This window comes from Ursus americanus, chromosome 12, assembly GCF_024610735.1.
Source record: "Ursus americanus isolate L20-20 chromosome 12, mUrsAme1.1.p, whole genome shotgun sequence".
Lineage (NCBI taxonomy): Eukaryota > Metazoa > Chordata > Mammalia > Carnivora > Ursidae > Ursus > Ursus americanus.
The window spans coordinates 65,873,212-65,899,173 of record NC_142138.1 but is presented as its reverse complement, the minus strand read 5'-3'; the positions used below and the strand labels follow the sequence as shown (position 1 = coordinate 65,899,173).

General features: G+C 45.2%; 1 protein-coding gene across 3 annotated transcripts in view; it reads left to right on the top strand.

The window, feature by feature from the left end:
- The window catches only part of TBX15 (T-box transcription factor 15), a 102,616-nt gene extending 78,259 nt beyond the window's left edge, over window positions 1–24,357 (top strand). For all 3 annotated transcript variants that reach the window (XM_045801395.2, XM_045801397.2, XM_045801396.2), the window contains exons 7-8: window positions 10,255–10,352; window positions 21,650–24,357. In XM_045801395.2, the coding sequence (XP_045657351.1) occupies window positions 10,255–10,352; window positions 21,650–22,434 (883 nt within the window). In that variant the 3' untranslated portion in view covers window positions 22,435–24,357. The remainder of the gene's footprint in view (window positions 1–10,254; window positions 10,353–21,649) is intronic.
- The last annotated feature ends 1,605 nt before the right edge of the window (window positions 24,358–25,962 follow it).

The following is a 25,962-nucleotide window of genomic DNA, read 5'->3' as shown; positions in this document are numbered from 1 at the left end:
AAAGATTGATGGATGAGGATATAGGGGATTATTTATAAATCTTCTGGGATCTGGTGGTTCTGGGCCAACACCAGAATCCAGTTCCTTACTTTCCAGCCAGTGCCTCACCTATTGCCCTTCTTGTGCTAACAGAGTTCTTATAAATCTGTGATCATCCCCATGCGTTTAGACATCAAATGACTCATATGGACGAGCATGGTTTGATGAGTTGCATATAAATGTACCCAAAACATACGGATTACATTTCCTTTAAAAACACATGGGCTTAAAAATTAGGGGGGGAAAGTGCTTGGCCAATGTTTTTCGGTTTTGCAGAACACAAAACATTTGTGGAATACTTTGGAGTTACAGAATTTGCCAAACCTCAAACCAAAACACGTTTAGGTTTGTCGATCTCAATCTATCCCAGTGCGATCCAAAGGCTCAGGAAGGGAGGGGTGTGGAGGGAAGGTGGGGAGGACACAGCACCCGCTGTACTCTCTTCCCATGCCTCTCCTGAGTCTCTCCCGCCCTGCCAGGCTCTGACTGCCGTGTCCTCTTGAGTGGGGCCGGCCAGGCGACAGCAGTGTCCTGGGCAAAGAGAAGAACTCAAGGGGGCTGGGGTGAGGATACTTATTTCCATTCCTCATATTTCCATGTAAAGAGATATCCATGGAGAATACTCCTGGCTTCTAGCCCTCTCGCTTTCTCCGTCCCTTCATTGGGCACCAGAGTGACCCGTCTGATTGCTGAGCCTGGGAGAAGGAACTCTTGAGGACCTGCTTGCCTGCACATGGCATACATTCTGGGCTCTTGCCACTGTATGGGAAGTTCAGCAGAGGAGGCCTGCTGTTTTGGGGGACTGGCTTGCTTCAGGGGGGTTCTGGCCCACTCATTCAGCCTCCACACCTGTGCCAGAGCGTCCACGCACCTTTATCAGTAATGAAACTGGTATTTCGGTCTTCATGGCTTCAGGCTCCTAGGTCTTTCTCGGACTTTATTCTGAGTTCAAATGAGGACAAAAGACAACATTCATTGGGCCTTTCAGAACCCCCACAGAAGCCCTGGTGAGTCCACAGTGTCAGCCCTGTGGTGTCACCGTCACCAGAGCTTGTTACAGTCCTCTCTGCTTCCTTCAGAAGTGCCATTAACACACTTCAGTGTGAGAAGGTCACCACTCTTTAAACTGTACTTACTGAGCTGTTACTTTGCCTTCCCATGTAATTGTGTCCCTGATTAGAAGTCTCCACCAGAAGTGTGTGTGTGTGTGTGTGTGTGTGTGTGTGTATGTGTGTGTGTGTGTGTTCATGTTGAGGCGAAGAGTGGTAAACAGCTGGTCCTTTTGGATGGAGACCCTGTCAGATTTTGCTTCCAGGCATTGTCTCTGCAATGGAAGGACAATTGTGTTTACTTCTAAATTGTCCCTCCTTCTAGATCTCTCAGAAATTATGTGGCCCAAATCTGGCTTTGGGTAGATCCATGTATGTTTACTTTTCATCAGGCCTAGCCCCAGGGCACAATATCCAGAGTTACCTCTGGGAGATTTCTCCTTCCAGGAGGAGACAGTAGCACCTTCCTATTCCTAGGGAAACAGATTCCCTCAGCTTGATGAACTGATGTCTTGTGATCTGTGTTCCTGGGCTCTGCCTGCTGCTAGAATGTAAGTTCCTTGAAGACTGGGACTGTACCTTTTTCAGGCTTCTAGTCTTAGATTATTTCCTACAGTGCCAGGTACACAGAGTAAAATAATAATTGTTTACTTAGTTACAAAACAGCAAACAGAGTTGATGAGTGGCAGAGAAATTAAAAACCAGGAACTCTGGAGTGAGAAAACCTTACCCTAACCAATGGTGAATAGGTGTAGCAATAGCGGGGAGCTAGTTTTAGACACCAACTAAGAAGGGAAGAAAGAGTAAATCTATAAATAGGCTTAGTTTGAAGACTAAGGGCAATTTTGATTCAAATCTGGGATGGACTGATACTGTGGACACTGATTTTGCCTTCTCCTAGATTAGGCATGCACATCCTTCAGGCCATCAGAGCTATCTCTGAACAGTGGGAACAAATTTATGCTGCCTGGAGAAAAAGAGGATTCCCTAGCAGTTTCAGAGTCCATGGGCTTCAGGTCCCAGAGGCTGAGCCCAAGCAGAGTGAGGTTTAGTTGACAGAGGTCGCTCAGTGGTGAATGGAGAGGTGAAATTATGTCTTTATGGGTGGCCACCCCAGTGAGCAGCACATTCCAAAGAGAAGACAAAAGTCGTGGAGCTGAGGAGAAGCAAGAGTGTTTGCATTGAGTCCCATGGTCAAGAAGCAGCCTCGGGAGGTCCCTCTGTCCGCATGCCTGGCGAGAACACTGTGCTCAGCTAGAGGGAGCATTACAACTGCAAAGACCTTGCACTTTAAAGGGACAGCAGAAGGAAAGAGAACACTGTGGGTCTCTCAGTCCACATCTAATGCCTTGTCTCTGCTGGAAGTAGCTGCCAAGATTTTACAGAAGGCCCAAGTTGGCTTGGGAAATTTTATATAATTCCCAGGGACTTCCTCCAAAACAAACGCATACATAAAAAGGAGAGGATTAAAATTATGATCTGTCTGGGGAGTAAAGGTTCTATGAACTTGTTTTAAAGAGTGCCATGGAGTGCATGACTCTGGTTTCTCTCAGCACCCTTCATCCTGTCTTTGACCTTGGGCTTTACCCTTACTCCCAGCCTACATTGCGTCTAAGGCAGCTGCAAGGGGGACTGTGTCATGTGACATGGTTTCCTACAGATACTCCTAGCTGGCATGGCGCCCCAGAAGCCACTGCTGTTGGTTCCACAACAGGCTCTGGTTAGAGTGGCTCTTCTGCAGTGCAGGAAACTGGTACAGCTTTCTGGAAGGGGACTTTTTCCTCTATGGAGGCCACTCTTGGAGGCTTAGCCATAACACTCAAACTCCACCACTTTGGAACTGACAGAAAGGAGCCAGTGACAGGCCCCGTATCATGGGGCGGTTGGTTCACATGGGTAACTAGCTTTAATATATTGTCCCTCACTGAGAAAACAGGAGGGCCTGCAGGGTGCGGTGTACGAGGCAATGTGAGTCTGAGCTAATTGTCCGCCAGCACTGCTGTTTGCTGGGAATGTGGCTGGTGGCAGTCCTCCTTGGTACCTAGTGTCCCTTTACATGTTGCAGGGTAGAGTGATCTAAAAATGGAGCCATTAACTGCATTACGGGAATGGATATATTTGCTTGCTGGAGGAGGATGCTTAACGAGGCTGATATTCAACCCAAAGGAAGGAATCTCCACTGATGGGGAGGAAAATATTTGGGAGTAAAGGATTCTCCTGGGACCCCCTCTTAAGCAGCTGCTGTCCCAAGGCCGTGTTCATAGAGTGAAGACCCACCTCTTCGGACACAGACAGGAAACCTTGCAAAGGCCCAGCTCCTCTCAAAACCCTGTGTGGAATCAGAGTGCTTCCAGTTAATGGATGTGAGAAGGAAGGAAAAGGAAGAGTCAGCTAGACAGCAGCCCCAGGGCCAGGTCATTTGTGCTTGGATCTGAAAGAATCCATTTTTCTTTGTGAGTTGGGAGAGAAGGGTTTGGGGTGGGTCTCAGTTAAAGTTCTGTTAGAAGAGGTCTCTGTTATAACCAAGTGTCTCAAATCTTGTTCACCCCCTTACCTACCTACTAAGCTGAACATATGAAATTACTACATTCGTGGGTCCAAGAGGTGAAATATTAGCAATTTCATATAGTTCAACCTTGTGTATTTATTTCTAGGAATTCAAATCCTAAGTATACAATAATAATAGTAATAATCATTTCACATGGTATCTGCAGTCCAAGTAGTCCCTTTTTGTCTCTGAGCTGATTGGTATTGCTAGAGCGTTTCCCATCTTATGGGTGCTAAAACTGAGTAGAGTGAGCTACTGGCTTTCAGAATTTGCAAAGCCAGCCAATGGCAGCATCCAGAAGGTGATGTCACTCCCCCTCCGTGAGGCACGACTTGCCAGTCAGCAGACAGCCCTGCCCTTGCCCCTGTCCAGGTCCCCGTTGCTCCTGAAGGCTCACATAGCAAGCCGAGAGCCGGTGAGCGGACCCCTTGCCTTCTTTCAACCAGCACGACTTCCAAGTGTCTCCCTCACTTTCAATTTTTATATTTTTATTTGTTCTCCCTCAAGCCACCGGCTGTATTTTTCCAGCCAGTCTCATCCTGTTTGTTCCTGGCAATCCTACTGGCCCCTGTAGATTTTGCACACTCTTTTGTTATCCCTGGCATGGGGGCCTTTTAGCAGAGCGAAAGTAAGTCATCAGCGCGGGGCTCCCTCTCAGGAACCGCTGCATCTATAGCTTGAGGTAGCTGGCCCTGTACTAGACTCCAGTGGCAGCATCCTGTCAGATTTCCCCCTCTTCTTCCAGGCCATGGCAGGTTATCACGTCCCCTGGCTTATGGTCTTCCAGCTGATATTTGACATTTTTCTCTGCCTTGTTATTTCTTCTCCCTCCTCTGTCATGAACCTTTTCCGCCATTGTCCTCTTGGCTGTGCGGGTTTGCCAGGGAAAAGTTGGCAGTTGTTTTATTATCTATGGCTCTTGCCCAGGGATGGTGTCATCTAACAAAGTGACGTCTTTTTAATGGCTAACATATTGGAGCCTGAAATATTTGCAAGATAATGAGGCCTACAGAGGCTTGAGGGACACGTTTTTGGTTCTTTGAGGAGAGAATGAGAAATGGAATTAGGTAACACATGGGTCCCTCCACATTGAGTCTGGAGCCAGAGGGCTGACACAGGTTTGGATTCCAGGGAAGTAAGAATGCTTTCTCCTGTTACAGGTCACAGCCTGACCACAGCAGATGGTGGTGGCGTTTCTTTTGCTTGAGGTAGTCCAGTGGTCCTCAAGCTTTCATTATGTTTTTTTTCTCTTCGATATATTTTATCTTTAATCCTGCCTTTATTATAACAATTAGGAGGGAGTAGTGTTATCTCCCTTTTATAAGTAGGGAGACTTAGGCATGAGAAGGTGATACAGCCTGGCCGAGATTGCACTGAGAAGCAGCAGGATTCCGATGTGAACCCAGGCAGTCAGAGCTCTTGCTCTTCTTCACCACAATGCTAATCTGCCCCTCGTGCGATTTAGTATTTCCTGATTAAAGTCAGACCATTCCAGTGAAAGGCGAAGAAACTTCATCTCTTAGTTAGCCTGCATGTGTTGTCAGGGATTTTTCTCAAGGCAATGAAAACTCCTTAGGGACTGCCATTGCTACCTGTTCAGACACCATGTGGGGACACAGTTCCCAAGTTGGGAATCACTGGGTAAGGAACAGTTTTGACTCAGCTCTAAGCATCTGTCCACTGGACACCTGTTCTTCCAAACCACTGTAAGGCACACCAGTGACAGCCAATTCATCATGTAGATACACTGATTGTACCATCTAAAGCCAAGTTTTGAATGGTGGCTTTTTTTTTTTTTTGGCCAATTTGCAGACCTCTGTTGGGAGGTCTTTTAGAATATTCCTGGACAACAAATACGTAGGAACCAATTTCAGATCCAGGGAAGGAGAAGGATGTGTGGAAGGGTTGACTTCACCTCAGTGGATGGACAGTCTAAGAAAGAGGATTAGGAAGTTGAGATATAGTAATTAGATCTGAAAGAACAGTATATTCTGGTTCTGTGTCTTTTCAAGTGCTGGAACAGGAAGAGAAAGGAAAGAAGATCAGAGGTACAGGACCGCCCATGGGATAAAATCCAAGCCCCTAACATGGAATAAATATCTCTGGTATCCGCCCCACTGTCTCATCTTGCACCTGGAGCTCCAGCCGCCCTGAACTATTTTCAGTCCCCAGAACGTGCCTTCTCTTCCATACCTCCATGTCTTTGTATATACTGTGAACTCTCCTGGGAAAGTTCTTTCTGCCTCTTGTCCATGTGGAAAACTGCTGAGTACCCTTTAATACTCAGCTGAAATAACTGGCCTTTTATGGAGTGTTCCTGGAGCTTTCCAGGTGTATTAAGTACTTCTTGCTCAGTGCTCTGTTTCCTCTTCTATGTATCTTCAGTGTAACATTCATCACACTGTTCAGAGATTAGTGATTTACATGCTGTTCTCTCTTTGTTGAACAGGACACTCCTAAATTAGGGTAAATTAGTGTCCTTTTTCGTCTCTATAATCTTCTGGACCTAGCACATTTACTGGCTGGAAAACTTCTTTATGATTTCAAAATCCCATCTCTGTAGCCCTTGACTGTCTTCTGTTGACAGATGAACAATGGCCTCATCAATCTCTAGCTTATGTTCCTTTTGTTACCAAAATCACCAGCCAATAGCTTGGGGAAGAGTTAAAAGTCAGAAATACAGAGAAAATAAATGGAAGGAACATAAAAAGCAACCCTCTATCTCAACACGAATAAAACACAGAATGTATGCAGCAGTGTGCTATCTAATAGGTTCATGAAGATAGTCATAATTGTTGTTATTATTATCAAATATTTGCTGAATTTCAAAGGAGGTAGTCCCACTTTTTTTTTTTAAATGAGAAGTTTGGAAGAAAAATTCTCTAGAGTCTGGCTATTTTTCCAAATCAGTTGATCTTGACACATCATCAATTTCCAAAAGAGATCTTTGGCTTGCTTCCTCTCCTTCCTTGTCCCCCCCCCCCCCCAAGCACGTTCCATTGGTTTGGCCAGTGAGCAGACTGAAAAGTCTAAAGAGAAGAGGCTTGGAAATCAGAGAGGTGATTCCAGCCAAAGGACTGAACAAAGAGGGATTGGGATATGGCCTCTCTTGTCACTGGAGCAAACAGGGAAAAGTAAGCAAGAGGGGAGACACTTGCCAATATGATCATCTCTGATTGGAGACCTCAGACATAGGGTCTCTGGTGTGCAACAGACCCAGAGAAGCCCACCATGTGGAACATGTTAATGACGTGAGGTTATCTAAGACCCCTTTTTTTAATCTGTTAGACAATGAATTCACTTTTAAGAACGTTACAATAAAATTTTATAAAGCTAGGGTAGAATGATGATGAATTAGTAAGCAATGTACTGCTCATGATAAACTTTGAATAGACATCCAAGTGGCTGAAGATGTTAATGGATCGTTGGCAGAGACTCTTGTAAGAGAAGATGAGGGTAGAAATGACTGGCCCCTGAGAGGGGGACTCAGACTGTTGCAGGTCAGAAATTCCGTGACCAGAACAGAAGAAAAGGAAAACTGAAACCCCTCTGAGACCTGAGTCAAGAAAGGCACAAGCAGCTATAGAAACAATTCCCAAGTCTCCAGTACTAAAGGATTTTTGTATGCAGAGTCTTGATTTTACATCAAGTTGTTTTTCTCGGTTTTAGGCTGGCTAAAATTCATGAAATAATGGTGCAGTAATAAAACATAGGGTGAAAATTTACTCCTTTATTTATTCATTCAATGCATGCAAACTGAGATCTGACCGAGCAACAAGCATCACCCTAAGCACTGGGACATAGAGAAACATGGGATCCAAAGTAGACATGCTAGTGGTGAGGAGAGCTGGATTATCTAATTCTTATCTTGCCACAGCAGGTCACCAAATCCTGATATCTAGCACTAGTACTTTCTAACAATTAGATCTATCCAATGAAGCTTAGTGGAGTTTGAGGACAAAAAATGTGTGGCATAGAGTAAACAAATAGGATTAATTTTCTAAAAAGAGATATGCTTTGAATATATAAGTAGATTCAGGAAGTATCTGGGATAAATCTATGAGAGATGGATCCACAGCAAAGTGTGGTGAGGAATGTGTGGTCTCAGTCATTATTTTTCAATAGTCATGGCCCCTCTCCCACAACTCTGCCACCAAAATGAACCTTCTGACAGACCCCTGGACTGGATGGACCATAGCCGTGTCCATATGTGGCATCTTGCACATTACATTCTTAGCAGCTGGGGAAAGTCTTACTGATGAGGATGTGGAAAGCGTCTGTCGCTGTCACCATTTACTCATTGGCAATGGAACCAGAGAGTACAAGTTTCATCAGAGATTTCAGCCAAAGGTCAGAAAGAACTTTCTAACATCTGTTAGAAAACTGAATGTTTTCCTTGGGAAATACCCCAGCAGAGGCTGGATAACCCATCCAAGATGGCATCCCAGGAAGTGGAAGTAGGTGATACTCGTGAACTTTCCCAATTTTTAAATCTATGATTCTACAACTCAGTCTTTCCGTTGGATTTTAGATTTGGACAGATGGGTAAATAGTCACTATCCTATATAGTGTTGATGGCTTAAATAAAATTATGAATACCTTTGCCACAATCTTTTTGCCTGTTATGAAAATGAAATCAAAGTTTTTCTATTTCTTGAATAAATATGATATGGGCAGTATATCAGTATGGAACTGTTACTTCACAGTCGTCTGTCACTTTATTGTGAAATGAGAAGGGACTGTTCTTTGTCCTTGAGCTAATATTTTGTCCCTTGTTGGTACAATGTTCCTGGGAAGAATGGACTAGGAGATGGAACAACAAAGACCTTGCTATTTGCAGTGAGCCTCCGTGTCATTAAAGGGAATCCTAAGATGTTCTGGTGGGTGGCCAACATTCCAGAACAAGACAGTGAGATCCATGCCTGCCCTTTCTCTTTCTTATAGTCATCAAAGCTCGGGATGGCTTTATCTGCCTATCCTCTTATTATTCTGAACTGCCTAATTGCCTGGACTCTTTCTCTCCACAAATAGTTCCATGTACTGTATTCAGCATTAATGTAGGTGACTATGTGGACATGTCTTCTATTCCTACTTTTAACAGATTAACAGCTAATAAACACCATGCAACACCCTCTCTTCTCAACCTCTTCTAAAAATACAGAGTTTGATTTGCCAACATTGGTGTATTTAAAGCCTCCAAGATTCCAGGGAAGACTTTAGAAAGTTAACTGTGCAAGTAAAGCCTGTTCAGAGAGGAAATTTTCCAACACAAAGAGCCAATCAGTGTATCAGCAGCTCATCTGAGAAGAACCTCAAGGGATCTTCTAGTCATTTATAAGGAAGGGATATTTGTTCTCACTTAAAATAAAGCTTCACCTTTTATTCTTGGTTTGCAGGACTGAAAAGAACTCTGGAAATTTATTGCCTAGGGAGGAAGACAGGCAGCATAAGTTTCATCTCAAGAGGGAACACTTGCCTTTGCAGGAAGGGACGCCATGTTACCTTCTAGTAACTTTGCAGTGAAAGGACAGTGCCACCTACTCTTCTCTACCCTCCTTGTCCGTAGGCCCTGTACTTCTGCTCCATCCACTTAGATAGAAGTGGAGCGGTTAGTTTTAAAAAAAAAAGTCAATAACCAGAAGCTTTAACAAAGTTGAAAGTTCAAAGCTTTAAACAAAGCCCCAACCGATACTCTGTTTTGAGGATATGGAATATCATCAAGAACATGACTGAGACAACTTGGATAGTTATGTTGAAACGATGTCCTTCGGTACCTCATATATATGACAGAGAATTTACTGAAGGGTAAAGTAGGCAGTGTGTGCGTATTTTAATTAATGGAATCTCCATTATCAATGAAACAAAAACCTTAATGTATTTGTAAAATGCTGGATGTTTCCTGAGGTCTGACAGTCTCAAGTATGTGACCCTCAAAGACCGGCTTGATTATTAGATTATAAAATACAGATGAATATTTACAGAAATGTATTGGTCTTTTTGCCTGAGGTATAATTTCTGGGACCAAACCCTTTATTTGCCTTCAGGTGGGAATTTTTTTGTTGCGGCAGAAACACAATTGTATTTGCTTGCTTACCTCTCCTTTCATTTCTGTTGCCCTGCTTGTCTCTGTTGATCTGAGAAGCCTTTAAAGCCACAGTGATTTGACACTATCATGGACTCCACATTCCCACTGGTGGAGTTGATTCTGGGGCAGACTGTCTGTGCACTGTGGTAATGATGATGACATCGTCCTGTGCTTGAGAAGCAGTCAGTGCTACTCTGGGCTCAACTCTAGTCACGATATTAGTGACCTTGAGCTTTAACAATTAATAGTTTCTTTCATGCAGACCGGACCTCCTTTGAAGAAAGCTCAGAGTCAAATTTCATCATAGTTATGACTTGCTTGCACATAATCTGAATTGGGTTAATTTCTTCTTTCTTATGCATTTCAGTGTCATCTGTTCCTTGTGCTCTTCTAGACTAATTTCCCCAGGGGGTGATGTCTCTCAGTGCCTACGTATATACCACTTGTCAGACAAACCACTGCAGGATCTTTAAAAAGTCAGTGCGTTTCTTGGCATGATTTACAACTTCCTTTGTTGGCTTTTCTCTCTGCAGAACCGGACTGGAAGCCATCATGGAGACTTACGCGTTCTGGAGACCCCCCGTGCGCACACTCACCTTTGAGGATTTCACCACCATGCAAAAGCAGCAAGGTAACATCCTGGGCCATGGCCTCTTCTTAGGATCGTGGTGGGGAGAGAATGGGAGCGGAACTGAATATAGCACAGCTGTCCCCAAGCCAAGGCGTGGGTTACACCAGTTCTTCTCGAATGAAGAGTACTCGATAGCTCTGTAAATAACCAAAGCATAACCACTTGTGCAAATGAGGCGGCTCCAGAGGCAGCGTTCTCTCCCTCTTCCGAAAAGCAAAGTTATGTTCATGATGACGATGGGGGTGAAATTATTATTTCTATGCCTAAGCATTCACATAGCCCTTGGTATTCGAAGACATAATTCATGATAATTTCATTTACTCCCCATGGCAGCCTTATCAGTTTTCTTATTCTGGTTTTGTAAAGGAGAAAAAACTCAGTCCGAACAATAGGACTGAATTGCTCAGATCTGACAGTGAGGAGGGAACCGCTGCAAGCCGATCGGAATCTTGCAACTTGTGCTCCCTCCTTTTTTGCTGAACACCTGGACAGACACAACACCTGTCTCAAGTTGATGGGCCGGGTGAACTTTTTCCTTGCACTGCTTTGTGCTTTTCTTCCAGTTTCTCCCTTCTCTGGAAGCTCAGGTTGGCAAGAAGCCTGCGGCCTTAGCACAGATGGCTCGTGGGCTGACCTCAACTCTTTTCCTCAGTCAGTGGTTCTTCCTAGGGCAGGACCCTTTCACCTGAGGAAGTTTCCCAGAGTGTCAGACACTTTATGAATCTCTCTCTTCAACCTCCTCCCGCCCCAAAGTGACACCGGTCAAAATTGCAGAGCTTACTCTGTTCTGTCACATGGAATGGAACCCTAAGTTTTGAAATTGTGGCTCCGCCATATGGGAAGCCCTTCTAGGACTTGATAATACATTATATTACATTCCCCTCCCAGAGGAGCTTCTAGCAGTTTGCTCACTAAATTAGGTTTTGTAACCTAAATTATTGAAGTCTCTTAGGTTTTAAGATGAAGAAGGCTATTGAAAGGATAGGGACTGGGGTAGACCACTTGGGTTAGGCTCTTATCACTGCTCCTTCCTAGCTTTGTGATGTTGGCCAAGTTCCCTGTCCTTCCTGCCACTTAGTTTTCTCATCTGCATAATGGAAGACTATAATAGAATTCTTGTGAGGATTAAATGAGACAGTGCATTTAAAAACAGAGTAGGCAGTCACAACATGCTAGTCATCATCGTCATCACCCCCCCCCACCACCTTCTCCACCCCCTCATGTCCCTGTACACAGGTGCCTGAGAAGAAGATGCCTCAGGGACAAGAGATACTGCCTTTCTGATGATTAACTATTTAAAGCATGATTAGACCATTCCTCCTCACAGGGAACTGGTGAGGCAAGTGATGCAGACTTTCCATCTGTCTTTTTAATAAATGGCCGAGAAATGGAAGCCCTCTGCAAGAAGCAACTTTCTCCTTGTAATTCTGTGAGAGAAGCAGGGTCAGGACATATTCAGGGTGCTCTTGCTCTGAGGCCCTCATGGACCTTAAGAGGCAGGGGTGTTATGACCATTGGGAGATCTGGGCCTTCATCTTTGATGGCCACTAACTCTCTATAACCTTGGGCAAGTTACTTCTAGTGAGTTTGTTTCCTCACCTACCAAAAAGGGGTAATTTTCATGAGCTCATTTATATGAACATGCTTCATATATGAAAATGAGTCACTTTCATGCAGACACTTGATCCTGTTTATTTCTGAGGTGGCTTCTTGCTTCTCTGCCCTTGCTTTACTCGTTGACTGTCCAAGCTCGAGCTAAGTGGGAGTTTGTATCATGGAGGTTGGTGTTAGAAAGTTGGCAGGGATGTTGCCAGTTCCCGAGAGCAGGCATTGGTGGTGACATTGTGTTCACTGCTGTGCTCTCGAAAACTGTCACAGGGCCTGACAGCCAGGAAGTACCTAATGACAGGAGGTCACTTGGTGGCACTGTGGCTCAGGTTAGGCAGGGTCACTGACACACGGGCCTGGAGCACAACCACGTGGTATGTGTGCAGATATGGATGTGGAGTGACGATTGGGGTTGACAACCTGCATTTCACCAGCATGTGGGGTGGTTGGGCAGGTGTTGACCCTTGGAAAATAGTGGTTTAAGAGAAACTGAGCTTTCTTTTTTTTCTTGTATTTTTAAAAATTCTTTTTTTTATTTTTATTTTTTAAAACTTATTAATTAGTTAATTAATTAATTTATAAAGCACAAGCAGGGGAGGGGCAGGGAAAGAGGGAGAGGGAGAAGCAGACTCCCTGTTGAGAGGGGAGCCCAACAAGGGGCTTGATCCCAGGACTCTGGGATCAAAGTCAGATGCTTAACTGATTGAGCCACCCAGGTGCCCCAATTTTTTTTTTTAATTTAAATTTAGTTAGTGAGCATACAGTGCAATATTTGTTTCTGGAGTAGAATTCAGTGATTCAGCACTTACATACAACACCCAGTGCTCATCACAACAAATGCCTTCCTTAGTACCCATCACCCACCTAGCCTTTCCCCCCACCCATCTCCCTCCATCAACCCTCAGTTTATTCTCTATCAGTAAGAGTCTCTTATGGTTTGTTTCCCTCTCTCCTTTTTTCTTTTCCTACTTTCCATATGTTCATCTGTTTTCTTTCTTAAATTCCACATGGGAGTGAGATCATATGGTATTTGTCTTTCTCTGACTGACTTATTTCACTTAGCATAATACTTTTTAGTTCCATCCATGTCATTGCAAATGGCAAGATTTCATTCTTTTTGATGGCTGACCAATATTCCGTTGTATGTATACACCGTATCTTCTTTATCTATTCATCAGTCGATGGACATTTGGGCTCTCTCCACAGTTTGGCTATTGTTGATAATGCTGCTATATACATTGGGGTGCATGTACCTCTTCAAATCTGTACTTTACTATCCTTTGGAAAATGCCTAGTAGTGCAATTGCTGGGGCATAGGATAGCTCTATTTTTAACTTTTTGAGGAACCTCCAAACTGTTCTCCAGAGTGGCTGCACCAGTTTGCATTCCCACCAACAGCACAGGAGGGTTCCCCTTTCTCTGCTCCTTGCCAGCACCCGTTGTTTCTTGTGTTGTTGATTTTAGCCATTCTGACAGGTGTGAGGTGGTATCTCATGATGGCTTTGATTTGTTATTTCCCTGATGATGAGTGATGTTGAGCATCTTTTCATGTGTCTGTTAGCTATCTGGATGTCTTTTTTGGAAAAGTGTCTATTCATGTTTTCCGCCCATTTCTTGACTGGATTATTTGTTTTTTGGGTGTTGAGTTTGGTAAGTTCTTTATGGATTTTGGATACCAACCCTTTATCAGCTATGTCATTTGCAAGTATCTTCTCCCATTCCATAGGCTGCCTTTTAGTTTTGTTGATTGGAGAAACTGAACTTTAGAAGCAAAATGTCACACTTATTTAGTGACTCCATTTTTTATTAGTGGGGGGGGGATGAACTAGGAATTATTGGATACATATGGTAGTGGGACAGGGCTAGAGGAAAAGCCAAAATTCTATTAAATTGTTTAATTGGAATACATTTTTTAACTATACACTGAACTTGATCCAGATTCTCATTATTAAAAAATATGTGGCTTGGTTTCTTGACGTTAACAAAGGACGTAAAAGAAACAACATCCACCCCCTCTTCCCTTAAGAACTAAGAGTTCCAGTAACTCTGGACAGTATCACTCATAAAATGAAGAAAAGAGACAGAGCCATCTGTGTTGAACTGTTTTGTGTCTTAGAAGAAGTAGAGAGTGTTGAACTTCTAGTGGAAACTTCAGTGGCAGACTGAGTTTGGTAGTAATTCCCTTTTGTTGAAGAGAGTATTGGCAGCACTGGCACCAGACTTAAGCTCCACATAATGATTGACTCACCGGTGTCCATATACCCTCATCGCTTCAAACACATGAATACCTGGCATGTCAAATCCACAGTCCTAGGCCAGTTTTGTGCTCCTGCTGCTGCTGCTAGAGGCTGGATCCACTCTTCTGTCTGTGAGGTTAAGGGTGCTGCTTTTTTCATCCTGCCCTTGCTGTCATTTTAATTTCTCTTTCATGAAGACCCATTTGTGGATAAAATGTCAAGGAAAGCACTTTAGTTGAATTAGCCACCATTTTGCAAAACCCCAAATCTTTCTATTTTAAAAAATATGTTGAATGGGTATTCTGTACAGTTGTTTTCTCCAAAGGAGAAGAATGCACGGAATCCCTCATTCTGTGCCTCTTACACAAAAAGAAACCAAGGCACAGAGCAGTCTACTCACATGTCTGCAGCTAAGCGGTGGCAGACGTGAGTTGAGGATTCTCACATGGATCTCATCTCGAAGGGGCACTTTCCTTTCCACCACTTTCTTTTCTTCATTCTTACTTACTAGAGCTTTAATTCGCCACAACATTCTTTTTTTCTTTTCTTTTTTTTTTTTTAGTTTACTCTTCCACTTGATATTTTCTTGTCAAGAACTTGAGCATTAACTCTAAATAGGTCAGTATCTTATTTTTATCAAGTCAAGCATATGGTCTTACCTTCAGACATCTTCATTTAGAATCAGCAAGGGAGTTTATACGTTTGGAGAGTCTGGAGACAGGGATTACATTTCCGGAGTGGCTTCTGCCTGAACACTGCTGGTGGTGGGGACAAAATGAACTAACCCCGAAAGTGGTGCTTGAGGGACGTTGACTGAGGCAACACAGACAGAAGAGAAAAAAGAAATAAGAGCCCAGGCCAGTAATGGCCAAGTGCAGTCCTGTTGTTCTGATGATATATACTGTAGAGCTGTTTGGCCCACACTGAGGGAGCTTCTGTGAGCACCATCCGTCTCCACGGGACCTGACAACTGTCGTGCAGTAAGGAACCGTCCTGGACCAGTGACCCCAGAGCTGGAAGGACATCTCCATCTGCAGAAGTAAAGAAACCCGTCATTTACGGAAACCCTCCCTGCTCCCTCAAGTGGTAACAGATGAAACCAGAGGGATTTCAACACCACTGGGGCTTTTTAATGTTTGTCAGGCAGGTGAAAGGATGATGAGCATCTGTCAGTGTTGGGCTTTTCATCAGTTTGATTTGTAATAATTACAAATTATAATTACAAGGTTGGTCCTTGAAAGGGATTAGATGCTGAGAAATTCGTACCAGTAAAAGACAGAGAAAGGAGGACAGTTCGGTGGACAGCTTGTCTTTGCTCTGCTGTAGGTCACTCGAATAATTCAGAGAGAGCCACTTAGCAGGTCTCATTGATCACTGAGATCAGGAACGATGCCCGTGAGCAGCTCACGACAGGGATAGGAAGGCATCTCAGTTCAGCCCACTAAAACAGTGACATATTCTGTTTTGTCCCAAAGTTCCTTATGCTCAGTGTATCCAAAATTGAGTCCACGATTTACCTCACAGACTTGGCGCCCTCTCCTGGGGGAAGGACACCGCTATCCACTCACCATCCTGGGTGTTTCCCTCCCTCCTTACCCACCATAGCAAACCGTCACCAAGTTCTGGAATCCATCCACACCTCTACTCTCCCTTGCCACTACCCTGCTCCAGGCTCCCACTTGACTTCATTCTCAGCTGCCGCCCTATGGTGGTAACATAGTTGCCAGCAGCCCTAGACCTCCATCTTCTTAAGTTTAATTCTGATGAGAAAGGTCACATGTCCCTCTTAAGTTTTCTAGCAAAATCTCACTGAGTCTCACTGACTCTCTGTCACCTCTGAACCAATTACTGAGGCGGGGCCGGGGAATATGATGCTTGGACCATCAGCCGTTAGTCACCTGCCTTCCCTGGAGGTAGGGTGAAGGGCTGAGAGTGGGGAGGGGGTTTCTCAGTGGGAAGCTGGGGACTGTGGCGAGGAGAGAGGCAGATCAGCCCTAAATGGCAATCACAGCTGATGTGTACAGGACAGCAGGGAAGGCAGTAAAACAAGTAGCAGAGAAAACAAACCAGTTAATGGAAGGGAAAAAGATGGGGCCAGCCCACCTGGGGCAGTGTGGCAGGTGTGAAACAGGGCCATCCAGGAAGCACAGAGACTCAGAACCTAGAGGACCAACGTGAAAAATGAGAATTGGGTGAATATATTCTTTTAAAAGCTATTTTAAAAGAAAGAAGTTTGGGTCCATGTATATCTTTAAACTTTATGGAAGAGGATGCTTTAGGAGTCTTTCTAAGATTGAAACCACACAATTCTCCTTAGCACTGTAATGTTACACATCTGCATTTTAAGAAGGGTACTCTTTTCAACTAAGGGTAGTTCCTTAGTAGGGATGGACAGAGCTGTGTTCATGACCATTAAACTTTATGGCCTCTGGGTTTGTTCCCTGGATGAGTCCATAGGGTGCTGACTTCTTACCTTTTACCTGTTTGAAAGCCTTAAAGAAGGCCACTCAGGGATACAGTGATTCCATATTCTTCAGGGACCCATGCCACCAAGTTAAATGAGAGAAGAGTCTGGCTGATGGAACCAAGTAATTACATGAAAATTTATTCTTTACTAGCCCAGATGGGGTATTGTTTTTACTGTTTTTCAATTTGGAGGGGGGGGATAAATCACCACAAAATAAACCCAAAAGGAAACTGTATGTGAAATCCTCCATATTACAGTCTGGAAGTGATCAATTTAAAGATGCACAAGTCAGCAGGTTTGGTATTCAGGATTTTCATGGTCACATTTAACTCATCTTCATGGTATACAAGTATATTCTAGGCTATTGTCCTCGTATGGAAGCACTGCTAAACATGTATTCTTTTTGGCTGGTTTGGCCGTGAGCCTTGAATCTTGGAACAGGCTAATGTCGACTATGTATTTCAACGAGTACCTACCTCCTCACTTGGGTACATGGGTAAAACAGGATGCAGGGACGTGGGGTGGGTAGGGGATTGGTCCTGGAATACCAGAGAGTTTTCAGCTACTTAGGGCATTATATTTTAATCACCTCTCAGAAGTGAATTAAGACCTCTGAGGACAGTGGGAAAGACACCAACCTACCGACTTGTGTTCAATTCCACTTGCTTGGCCTGAGAAGAGATAGAGACATGGAGCATCGAATTGCCATTTTGGGCAGGGGTGATGGGAGACGGAAAGAGAGTCCACAGAGGAAACAGAGTTAGTTTAGCTTTTGGGAAGATGGGCCTAATGGGCCCATAGTGGTCAAGGGCCCGGCGCTCTATCGTTCACAGCCACGGAGGCCCCCCCAGCCTTTTACATCTGGGCATGTAGCTGTGACAGATGCTCACTAGTGTGCGGGGAGGCCACGATGCTCAGCTCCGTGGACAGGAACCGACACCTGAGAGTCTCCCCATCAGAACCTGAATGCCCTAGGATTCCTTTCTCCTTCCTTCCCTCATTCTTCACTTGCAGAAGGGAAGAGCAAACCATATTTACAATGTATTTAACATTGACTAATATTAAATGCCTATGTGCACTTTGTATTATATGTCACTTCCTCTGTTTCTCCAAGTAGCCCTACAAAGGTAAACACTCGAAATTCCACTTACGTAGAGAGGCTCACTTGCAAGATCCCATACTCAGTAAGAGCGCCGGACAATCCAAATCTCTACAGTCCATGCTCATCTATTAAATAAGGTTTAAATCCAGACCCTTCGAGCATTCAGGACGTGGCCGATACAGAGGGGATGCAGCGAGAACGTTATGCAAGAAAGGGAGGTAGGCTTTTCCTTTGAGAGGCAGCTCTGACCCCTCTGTGGCAGTGGCGCCTGGCCTCCCACTCCACCCTAGCTCTTCTGTGATGCGAGGCCTCAAGGCATCCCGGTGTTGAAATGCACCGCGGAGGGCAGCCTGCCTCCTTAGCACTTGGCTGGCGCTCCCGATCGTGTGTAACAGCCGCCAAGCTGTGAGATCATAAGAGAGTAACGACTTCTCAGTATCTCGGTTTGCTTCTCTGCAAAATGAGTACCATAGTCTTCTCTTTCTATGTGGAACTTTGAAAAATAGCTATTATTGGTACTGGGTCCTCTAAGTGCATAAGAGCATTTCTTCAAACGTTAGTTCATATGGGGGCTCCCACCCCCTGTATGCAGCAGGCCACCAAGTCTCATTTCCAGTGAGTGTCATTTAAAAGCCAAAGCAAGCTGACTATACACTTTTTAACATGTACCTCTCTCATCTGCTCAGCAGAAATCCCTGTAACTTGTTAATAGTTCCCTTCTTGTTTTTTTGTAGTGAAACCGATTGCGGCCTTAGATCGGTACCATTCGTTCCATCTTGGGCCATCTGAGAAAACCATTTAGAGCTGTAAAAAGTCATCTGCTGCATCTTGCCCTTCCTGCGGCAAGGCCGGTGCCCGGGCTGACGGAGCGTCCCTAGAGCAGGGTAGTGCAGTGTGCTGAACGGGAGGTCTCTTCGGGGACCACATAAACACCACCAGATCTGGGGGAGAGCAAGGACGGACTTTCAAAGAGAGGAGACCAGATACATGTCCCATAAAACACAAATCTCTTTACAGCTGGAGTCGAGTTTCTCCATTTGTGCCATCACATTTATTTCACTGAGGCTCATAGTGTTTAGGGTGGAAGAGGGGAAAATGTGTAGAGTGCCGCTTGCAGAGCATGAATCTCTGAATTTCCCGTAAGGCCCTGTGGGCTAGGCTGCTCAGGGGTCCAGAAACAAGAAGTGGGAGATGTTCTTCCTCATCCTTCTCAGCCGTCCCCTTCCCAAACTCCTTCTTTATATTAAAATGCTTCCTTGAAAAGTCCTTGCTATTGGCCACTCACATGTTAGCATAAATTTAATCCTCAGACGCCAATAGAATTCTGGGAAGGACAGAAACGGAAGCCTCTCAGTTTGAGACCCTCTTTCACAGATGGGGAGAATGAAGAGGTAGCCCATGTTGCCCGTGGTCATGAGCTGGATGGAGGCCAGTGGACCTAGAATTAGTCTGGGTGTTCATCCTACCGCAGTCAGCTGCCGGCTTACTTCTCGCCATGGTATATATGATATTGGCCTTATCTCAATTTGTGGAATAAAACTCTTTTTACCTCTCTTAAAGGAATTTAAGGCATGAAGAAAGAACAGGAAGGAGAATTTCCTGAAATGACTCTAAAATCAGCAACTGTTTATTGTTCTGTTTTGGAAGTTCATTGGGGGAATTCTTTTGACCAGGGAAGAGATGATATTAGTTGGGTTTTTTTTGTAAAAATTTAAATCTGAAGAAGCTATTAACGAGCTGAACTTGAACTTCCACAGTCAGTACCACTACCATATTTGCGGATGTAGGCTGAGGCTAAAAATGAACTTTGGGTTTCTCTTTGAGGTATCTGCCTCTCAGTTTGCACATCTGGACCCTCCTCCCTGGCACACTGTGGATCGTTTCTCTGTATCCCAATATCTCTGGAAGCCTGCCGGTTTTCTTCACATTTCTCTCACTGATAAAAGCCTTATTCCTGCTTCTTTCCACTTAAAATGTCCTTTACCTTTTTATGGCAGCTCAGGTTCTAAGAATCCTCACAAGAGTTGTGGATGACCTAAGGGTACCATGCTCCTTGGGGGAATTGGGGCTCTCAAGGACTCTGGGAAGCTCCCACCTTGCCCTGAAGGAGGAATTCCATGGTGGGAGGGTACCTATGGAAGCCAGAGCAGCCTCCCATTCTGAAATTCAAATGAGAGGTCCTGCAGCCCCAGCACTCACCACTGCCTTTAACTGCCAGTGGGCGAGGCAAGAAATGGCTGCTGCCCAGCTGCTTGGTAGCCCTGGGAAAAGAGAGGCTTGGAAAGGTCATTTTTGCCATCTGAAACTATCTGAGAACACATGTGAAGAAGGTGGAGTTGAACTGGCCCTTCATCTGTTGGTGCATCAGCCCCCAGTCCAGTTCTAACAGCCACATGACAGAAGAGCAACTCTGTCAAATACAGTTTCAGGACCTTGAGGAGATGAAAGGGACCTGGAGGTCCTCTCACCCCAAGTGTGGTGTCCAGACCAGCAAGCAGCATCAGTCTCAGAAATGCAGATTCTTGGGCACTGCCCCAGACCCGTAGAATCAGAAACTCTGGGGGTAGAGTCATTGATCTGTTTTAACAAGCTCTCCAGGGGCCCCTGGTGGCTCAGTTGGTTAAACATCTGCCTTCGACTCAGGTCATGATCCCAGGGTCCTGGGATTGAGCCCCGAGTCAGGCTATCTGCTCGCTCAGTGGAGTCTGCTTCTCCCTCTGCCCATCCCCCTGCTCACGCTCTCTCTCTGTTTCTAGAGCTCTCTCTCTGTTTCTATCTCTTGTTCTCTCTCTCTTAATTAAATAAATAAAATCTTAAAAAAAATTAAAAAAAATAACAAGCTCTCCGGGTGATTCTCATGCACCTTAAAGTTTAAGAATCACTCTGCTGGGTGCTTTGAAATATGGAATTTGGGTGGTATCACTGGTTTTCAACCCTGGCTGCATATTAGAATCCTTTGATTCTCATTTAGTTGGTCTGAGGTGGGATCCTGGAACTTAAAGCTTGCAGCTTCTCCTGGCTTGAGAACTAGAGATCCAATCAGTTTCTCATCTTCTGGATAAAGAAACAAACCCAGCAAAGATAAAGGATGTGCCCAGGGTCACATGGAGGGTTTGTGTGGCAGAGCTGTGAGAACGGAGATCTCCTGACTTTGTGACCTGTCTGGACTCTTGCCATCACAAATACCCAAATCCGCAGACTACATTTACAGCCTTTGTTCCAATCTCTGAGACAGAGTGTAGGCTCTTCTAGAGGGAGATTAGCAGAACCTCTGAATTATAATGGTTTAGTTATAGGTTAGCTTTGCTTTATGCTAACCTAGCTCTTCTGGTTGTGCTCGTAATATCTTTCATATGACAGAACTTTGGTCCCATACCTCACCTCCTACTACCTGGGCCCCCCTGCTCAACTTTCCCAGGCCTTAACCTTGACTTGGCACCTTGCCCCAGTATCCCCTTTCCTCTGAGGGTGAGAGCCTGAGATTTGGTATGCTGTATTTTTAGCTGGAGAACTAAATATGGCAAGGTCAGCAATAGTCCCAGGTGACAAGTGAATTTGATGGTGAGAAATGGCAAAGTGAATGTTGGAGGGCTTATTTTTTCTTTTAAACAAGACTTTGAAGACCCAGAAACAAGAGTTCAGTGTTCTTTTGTGTCAGCTCTTTGTCTTGTCTTTCGGACCGTGTATGCGTGTGTGCCTGTGTATGTGTGCACAGGTGGAATCACTTAACCTAAGTGTGATGAGTTAAGAGCAAGCGATGGTTCTGTAAAAACCAGCCCATCTTGGACAGTTGAGGGCCCCTCCTGCCTGGCTTGCATCTGGCCTGCACAGACTCCTCTCACAAGGCCAATGGCTCAACAATATTCACCTTTTATTTTTTCAGGGGGCAGCACAGGCACCTCCCCGACCACGTCCAGCACTGGGACACCATCCCCTTCAGCTTCTTCTCACCTTTTATCTCCATCCTGCTCTCCTCCAACCTTCCATCTGGCCCCCAACACTTTCAATGTGGGCTGCCGAGAGAGCCAGCTGTGCAATCTAAACCTCTCCGATTATCCGCCCTGCGCCCGAAGCAACATGGCGGCCTTGCAGAGCTACCCAGGGCTGAGTGACAGTGGCTACAACAGGCTCCAGAGTGGCACTGCCTCAGCCACTCAGCCCTCTGAAACCTTCATGCCTCAGAGGACTCCATCCCTGATCTCAGGAATACCGACTCCTCCCTCGTTGCCTAGCAACAGCAAGATGGAAGCCTACGGTGGCCAGCTGGGGTCCTTCCCCACTTCCCAGTTCCAGTACGTCATGCAGGCAGGCAATGCGGCCTCCAGCTCCTCATCACCACATATGTTTGGGGGCAGCCACATGCAGCAGAGCTCCTACAACGCCTTCTCGCTCCACAACCCTTACAATCTCTATGGATACAATTTCCCCACTTCTCCTAGGCTAGCTGCAAGCCCAGAAAAACTGAGCGCCTCTCAAAGCACTTTACTCTGTTCTTCTCCTTCCAATGGGGCCTTTGGAGAGAGGCAGTACCTGCCCACGGGAATGGAGCACAGCATGCACATGATTAGCCCTTCGCCCAATAACCAGCAGGCGACTAACACCTGTGACGGCCGGCAGTATGGGGCGGTCCCAGGCTCCTCCTCCCAGATGTCTGTGCACATGGTTTAATGGCCAGCCTGAACACCGCGGAGCCTACTGCAGCCAGGGCCCCAGAGTCTCCATGGGCAGATCCTCCTTTTTGGGAGCCCCAGCCTTTGAAAAACGGGAACTGTGTTTTGTTTTGTTTTTTTTTTCTGGAGGAGGAAAGCACGTACCCAAGAACAACAAAAGACATGTAAGCCACTGAAGGATACTTGCGATGGAATCATCTCCGACTCAGTGGCCCTTCTCCTGCCTTCCCAAACCTTAGTTTTATAAAGCATTGTCTACTCCAGAGTGGCCTTTGAAGAAACTGAATAATCATTTTATAATAACGTTAAGGGAGATGCTAGCATGTAGCAGCCATGAAAAGTTACCCCCACACGAATACAGACCTACCTATACATACATACATACATACATACATAGTGCATGCACACATACACACACATGTACTCACACGAATACAGACCTACCTATACATACATACATACATAGTGCATGCACACATACACACACATGTACTCACACGAATACAGACCTACCTATACATACATACATACATACATACATAGTGCATGCACACACACACACGTACTCACACGAATACAGACCTACCTATACATACATACATACATACATACATAGTGCATGCACACATACACACACATGTACTCACACACAGACTCTTACACACATCAACATACACGCACACTGACTTAGAAGTGGGTGAACTCTGTGGAAGGGGTTCCGGGGTGGGGGTTTGCCAAGAATCGGTCTATGTACAACACTAGATGGACTGGGCCAGCAGTGGCTGTCAACCTTTCTCCCCCGCAGCCTACCCTATTTCTGGAATGAACCGTCTATCCTGGAGCCCCTTCTGGTCCATGAGGGTAGACAGACATCAACACTACAACTGGACTTGGCTTCCTGAAAACGATTGCTTTTGAACTTTGACTCTCCTCGTTCGGTGTGCTATCACTGACGTTCCCGGGGGTGCCTGTGAAAAGGGAGTAAGAGCAGCCGAAGGAGAAAGGAAGAGAAGGAGTAGTGAGCAAGAGAGAGGCAGAGAGCAAGACTGAGCGAGGAAGTGTGAGCAGTGGTGAGAGTTGTAACGCACCGAGGAAATTGGTTTTGGTTTTGGTTCTCCCCCTCTACCCTGAAGGTTCTAGAAAGAATCGTGGCATCACTGAGAAGTAAACCTCTCTGGGACACTGTGCAAAGTCAGGGCACTGGTGACAGGGACCCAGGCAAGGAATGCACTTCGATCCCACAGCTCTGACCACTGTGTTCCAGAAGAGGGGTACCCTGTGTGGGCAGTGCCAATTCCGGAGTGTGCGGCCTGGCAGGGGAGGGGGAACTGAAGGAGTGTGAAGAAGGAAGGGTGTTATAACCCCGACAGATGATACCAAGAGCAGAGGCGACTAATAGAGGCCTGGCCTTCTGCATGCCAGATCCAGACACCTGACCTGGATCGCCTGTCCCATAGCCTGTGTGGCAGCAGAAATCCGGGCACGTCCCAGGGAATTGCAGATGGGCCTTCTCCATCCTTCCACCTGCACTCAGATCTCCATTTTTATCAAATAGTTTATTGCATTTTGAAGTTTTGGGTTTTTTCCTTCATCTTTCCCTTCCCCTTCAAATCCTTTAATGTTAAGAAAACAAGTGAAGTTCGGCGCAAGCTAAACTTTTTAAGTGGTGTGGAAATGCAAATAATACCAAGTAAAATAATACAGATATTATTAAGATTTTTGGTTTTGAGGTGTTGTAGATAAATGTATTTATGTGCCTAGTGGGGAATCCAACATTATGAATATTAAAAAAGGGGGCAATAAAAAGGGTATGTAAAATATGTATGAAGTAAAGGTGTATAAAAAATTTGCCCTTATGCACGGAACTCTGTTTCTAAGTGCCAAGCACAGAAAGCCGCTAAATAAAATCTTTGCAATTGTATTCCGCCGTGTTTGTACGTAAAAAACAGCAGTGTATGCATTTGCGTTGTGCTTTACAATGAGCACAGCGCTCTGGTCTATGCTGCTTGATGTGATCTTTACGTAGACCTCGTGAAATCGATTTCGCCGTCCTCATTTGATTAGTGTCTGAGCCCCGGAGAGGGTGAGTGGATTCTTTGGGATTGAAGAGCCCGTCAGAGAGGCAACGAGGACTTGAAACCAGGTCTGACACTAGTGGAATGTTCACTTTGGAGCTAGCGGCAGAATCCAGCCAGTCCAACAACAGTCCTCATCCCCGGCCATGTGCCCCCCGCGCCTTATACCATTCTTTAGATGCGTATCTCATCTCGGCCCCCCACAATTCTGTGAGATAGGTGTTATTTTGATCATCATTTCAGAGATCTGGAAACAAGCTTTAAAAAGAGTGAGTACTTGATGCTGGCCCTCCGGGAGCAAGTGATGGAGCCGGCAATTTGACCTCCCGGTCTGTGCGGTTAGCACCGAGTCCCGCTGCCGGAGCCTCTGCAGTTCCGTGAGGCACGTGGCCAATCAGGAAAGAAGTTTCATCCCAAAGGAGTGAGGTGAGCTTGCCTGTGAGGCTGTTCAATCATAAATGTATACGCTCCCCTTTAAATGCGCCCCCACAGCCCCAGTGGAGTGATTCCGAATTGCCACGTACCAAATGACGACTTAGACTAATAAAGTGCCTCGGGCTGTTTCACTGAGAAGCACTTTCTCATATTCTCTCTTTTTTCCTCCCCTATTCGCTCATTTGAGCCTCACAGTAACCGTGGCCGATGGACAGGGTAGGAAGTATTGGTTTGCAAATGGGAGACGAGGATTCTTTTTTTTTTTAAATAATAATTTTTTATTCTGTTATGTTAGTCACCATATAGTACATCCTTAGTTTTTGATGTAGTGTTCCATGATTCATTACTTGCGTATAACACCCAGTGCTCCATGCAATACGTGCCCTCCTTAATACCCATCACCGGTCTATCCCAATCCCCCACCCCTCTCCCCTCTGAAGCCCTCAGTTTGTTTCCCAGAGTCCATAGGGCAGATGAGGATTCTAAAGGCTGTGACCTGCCTGTACTTCAGAGTGGCTGGGAAGCAGCGGAGCCAGAAATTGAAATCTCTCGCTCGACCTGCATCCTGGGCTGTTTCTGGTAGACAGTGACTCTGGGAGCCCGCAATCCCATTTTACCAGGGCTTGATTTGGGGGGTCAGGTTCTCTACTACCACACCCATTCACTGGAAATGGAGCTTGGTTTGGGGAGCAAAAACTTTAATCATGACATTGGTTTTATAGATAACTTCAAAGACTGAAATGCTGGATAATTCCATCAGCTATTATACGGTTGCTGAAATCGATGGCTGATGAGAGTCTCCATGGATTGCAGGTGTGACACGTCTCAAGACTTAAAAAGGCACTATTGATGTGGCTTCATAACGCGGACTGAAAACAATTACATATAAAAGTTACAGTCATTCCTTTCTGATTTAGCAGCATACCGAATATTAGGCACTGGCCTAATAGTGTTTGATGTTTCAGGTAACAGAAAATCATCATATGCCAAGGAGCAAACTTTACATAGAAATTTCC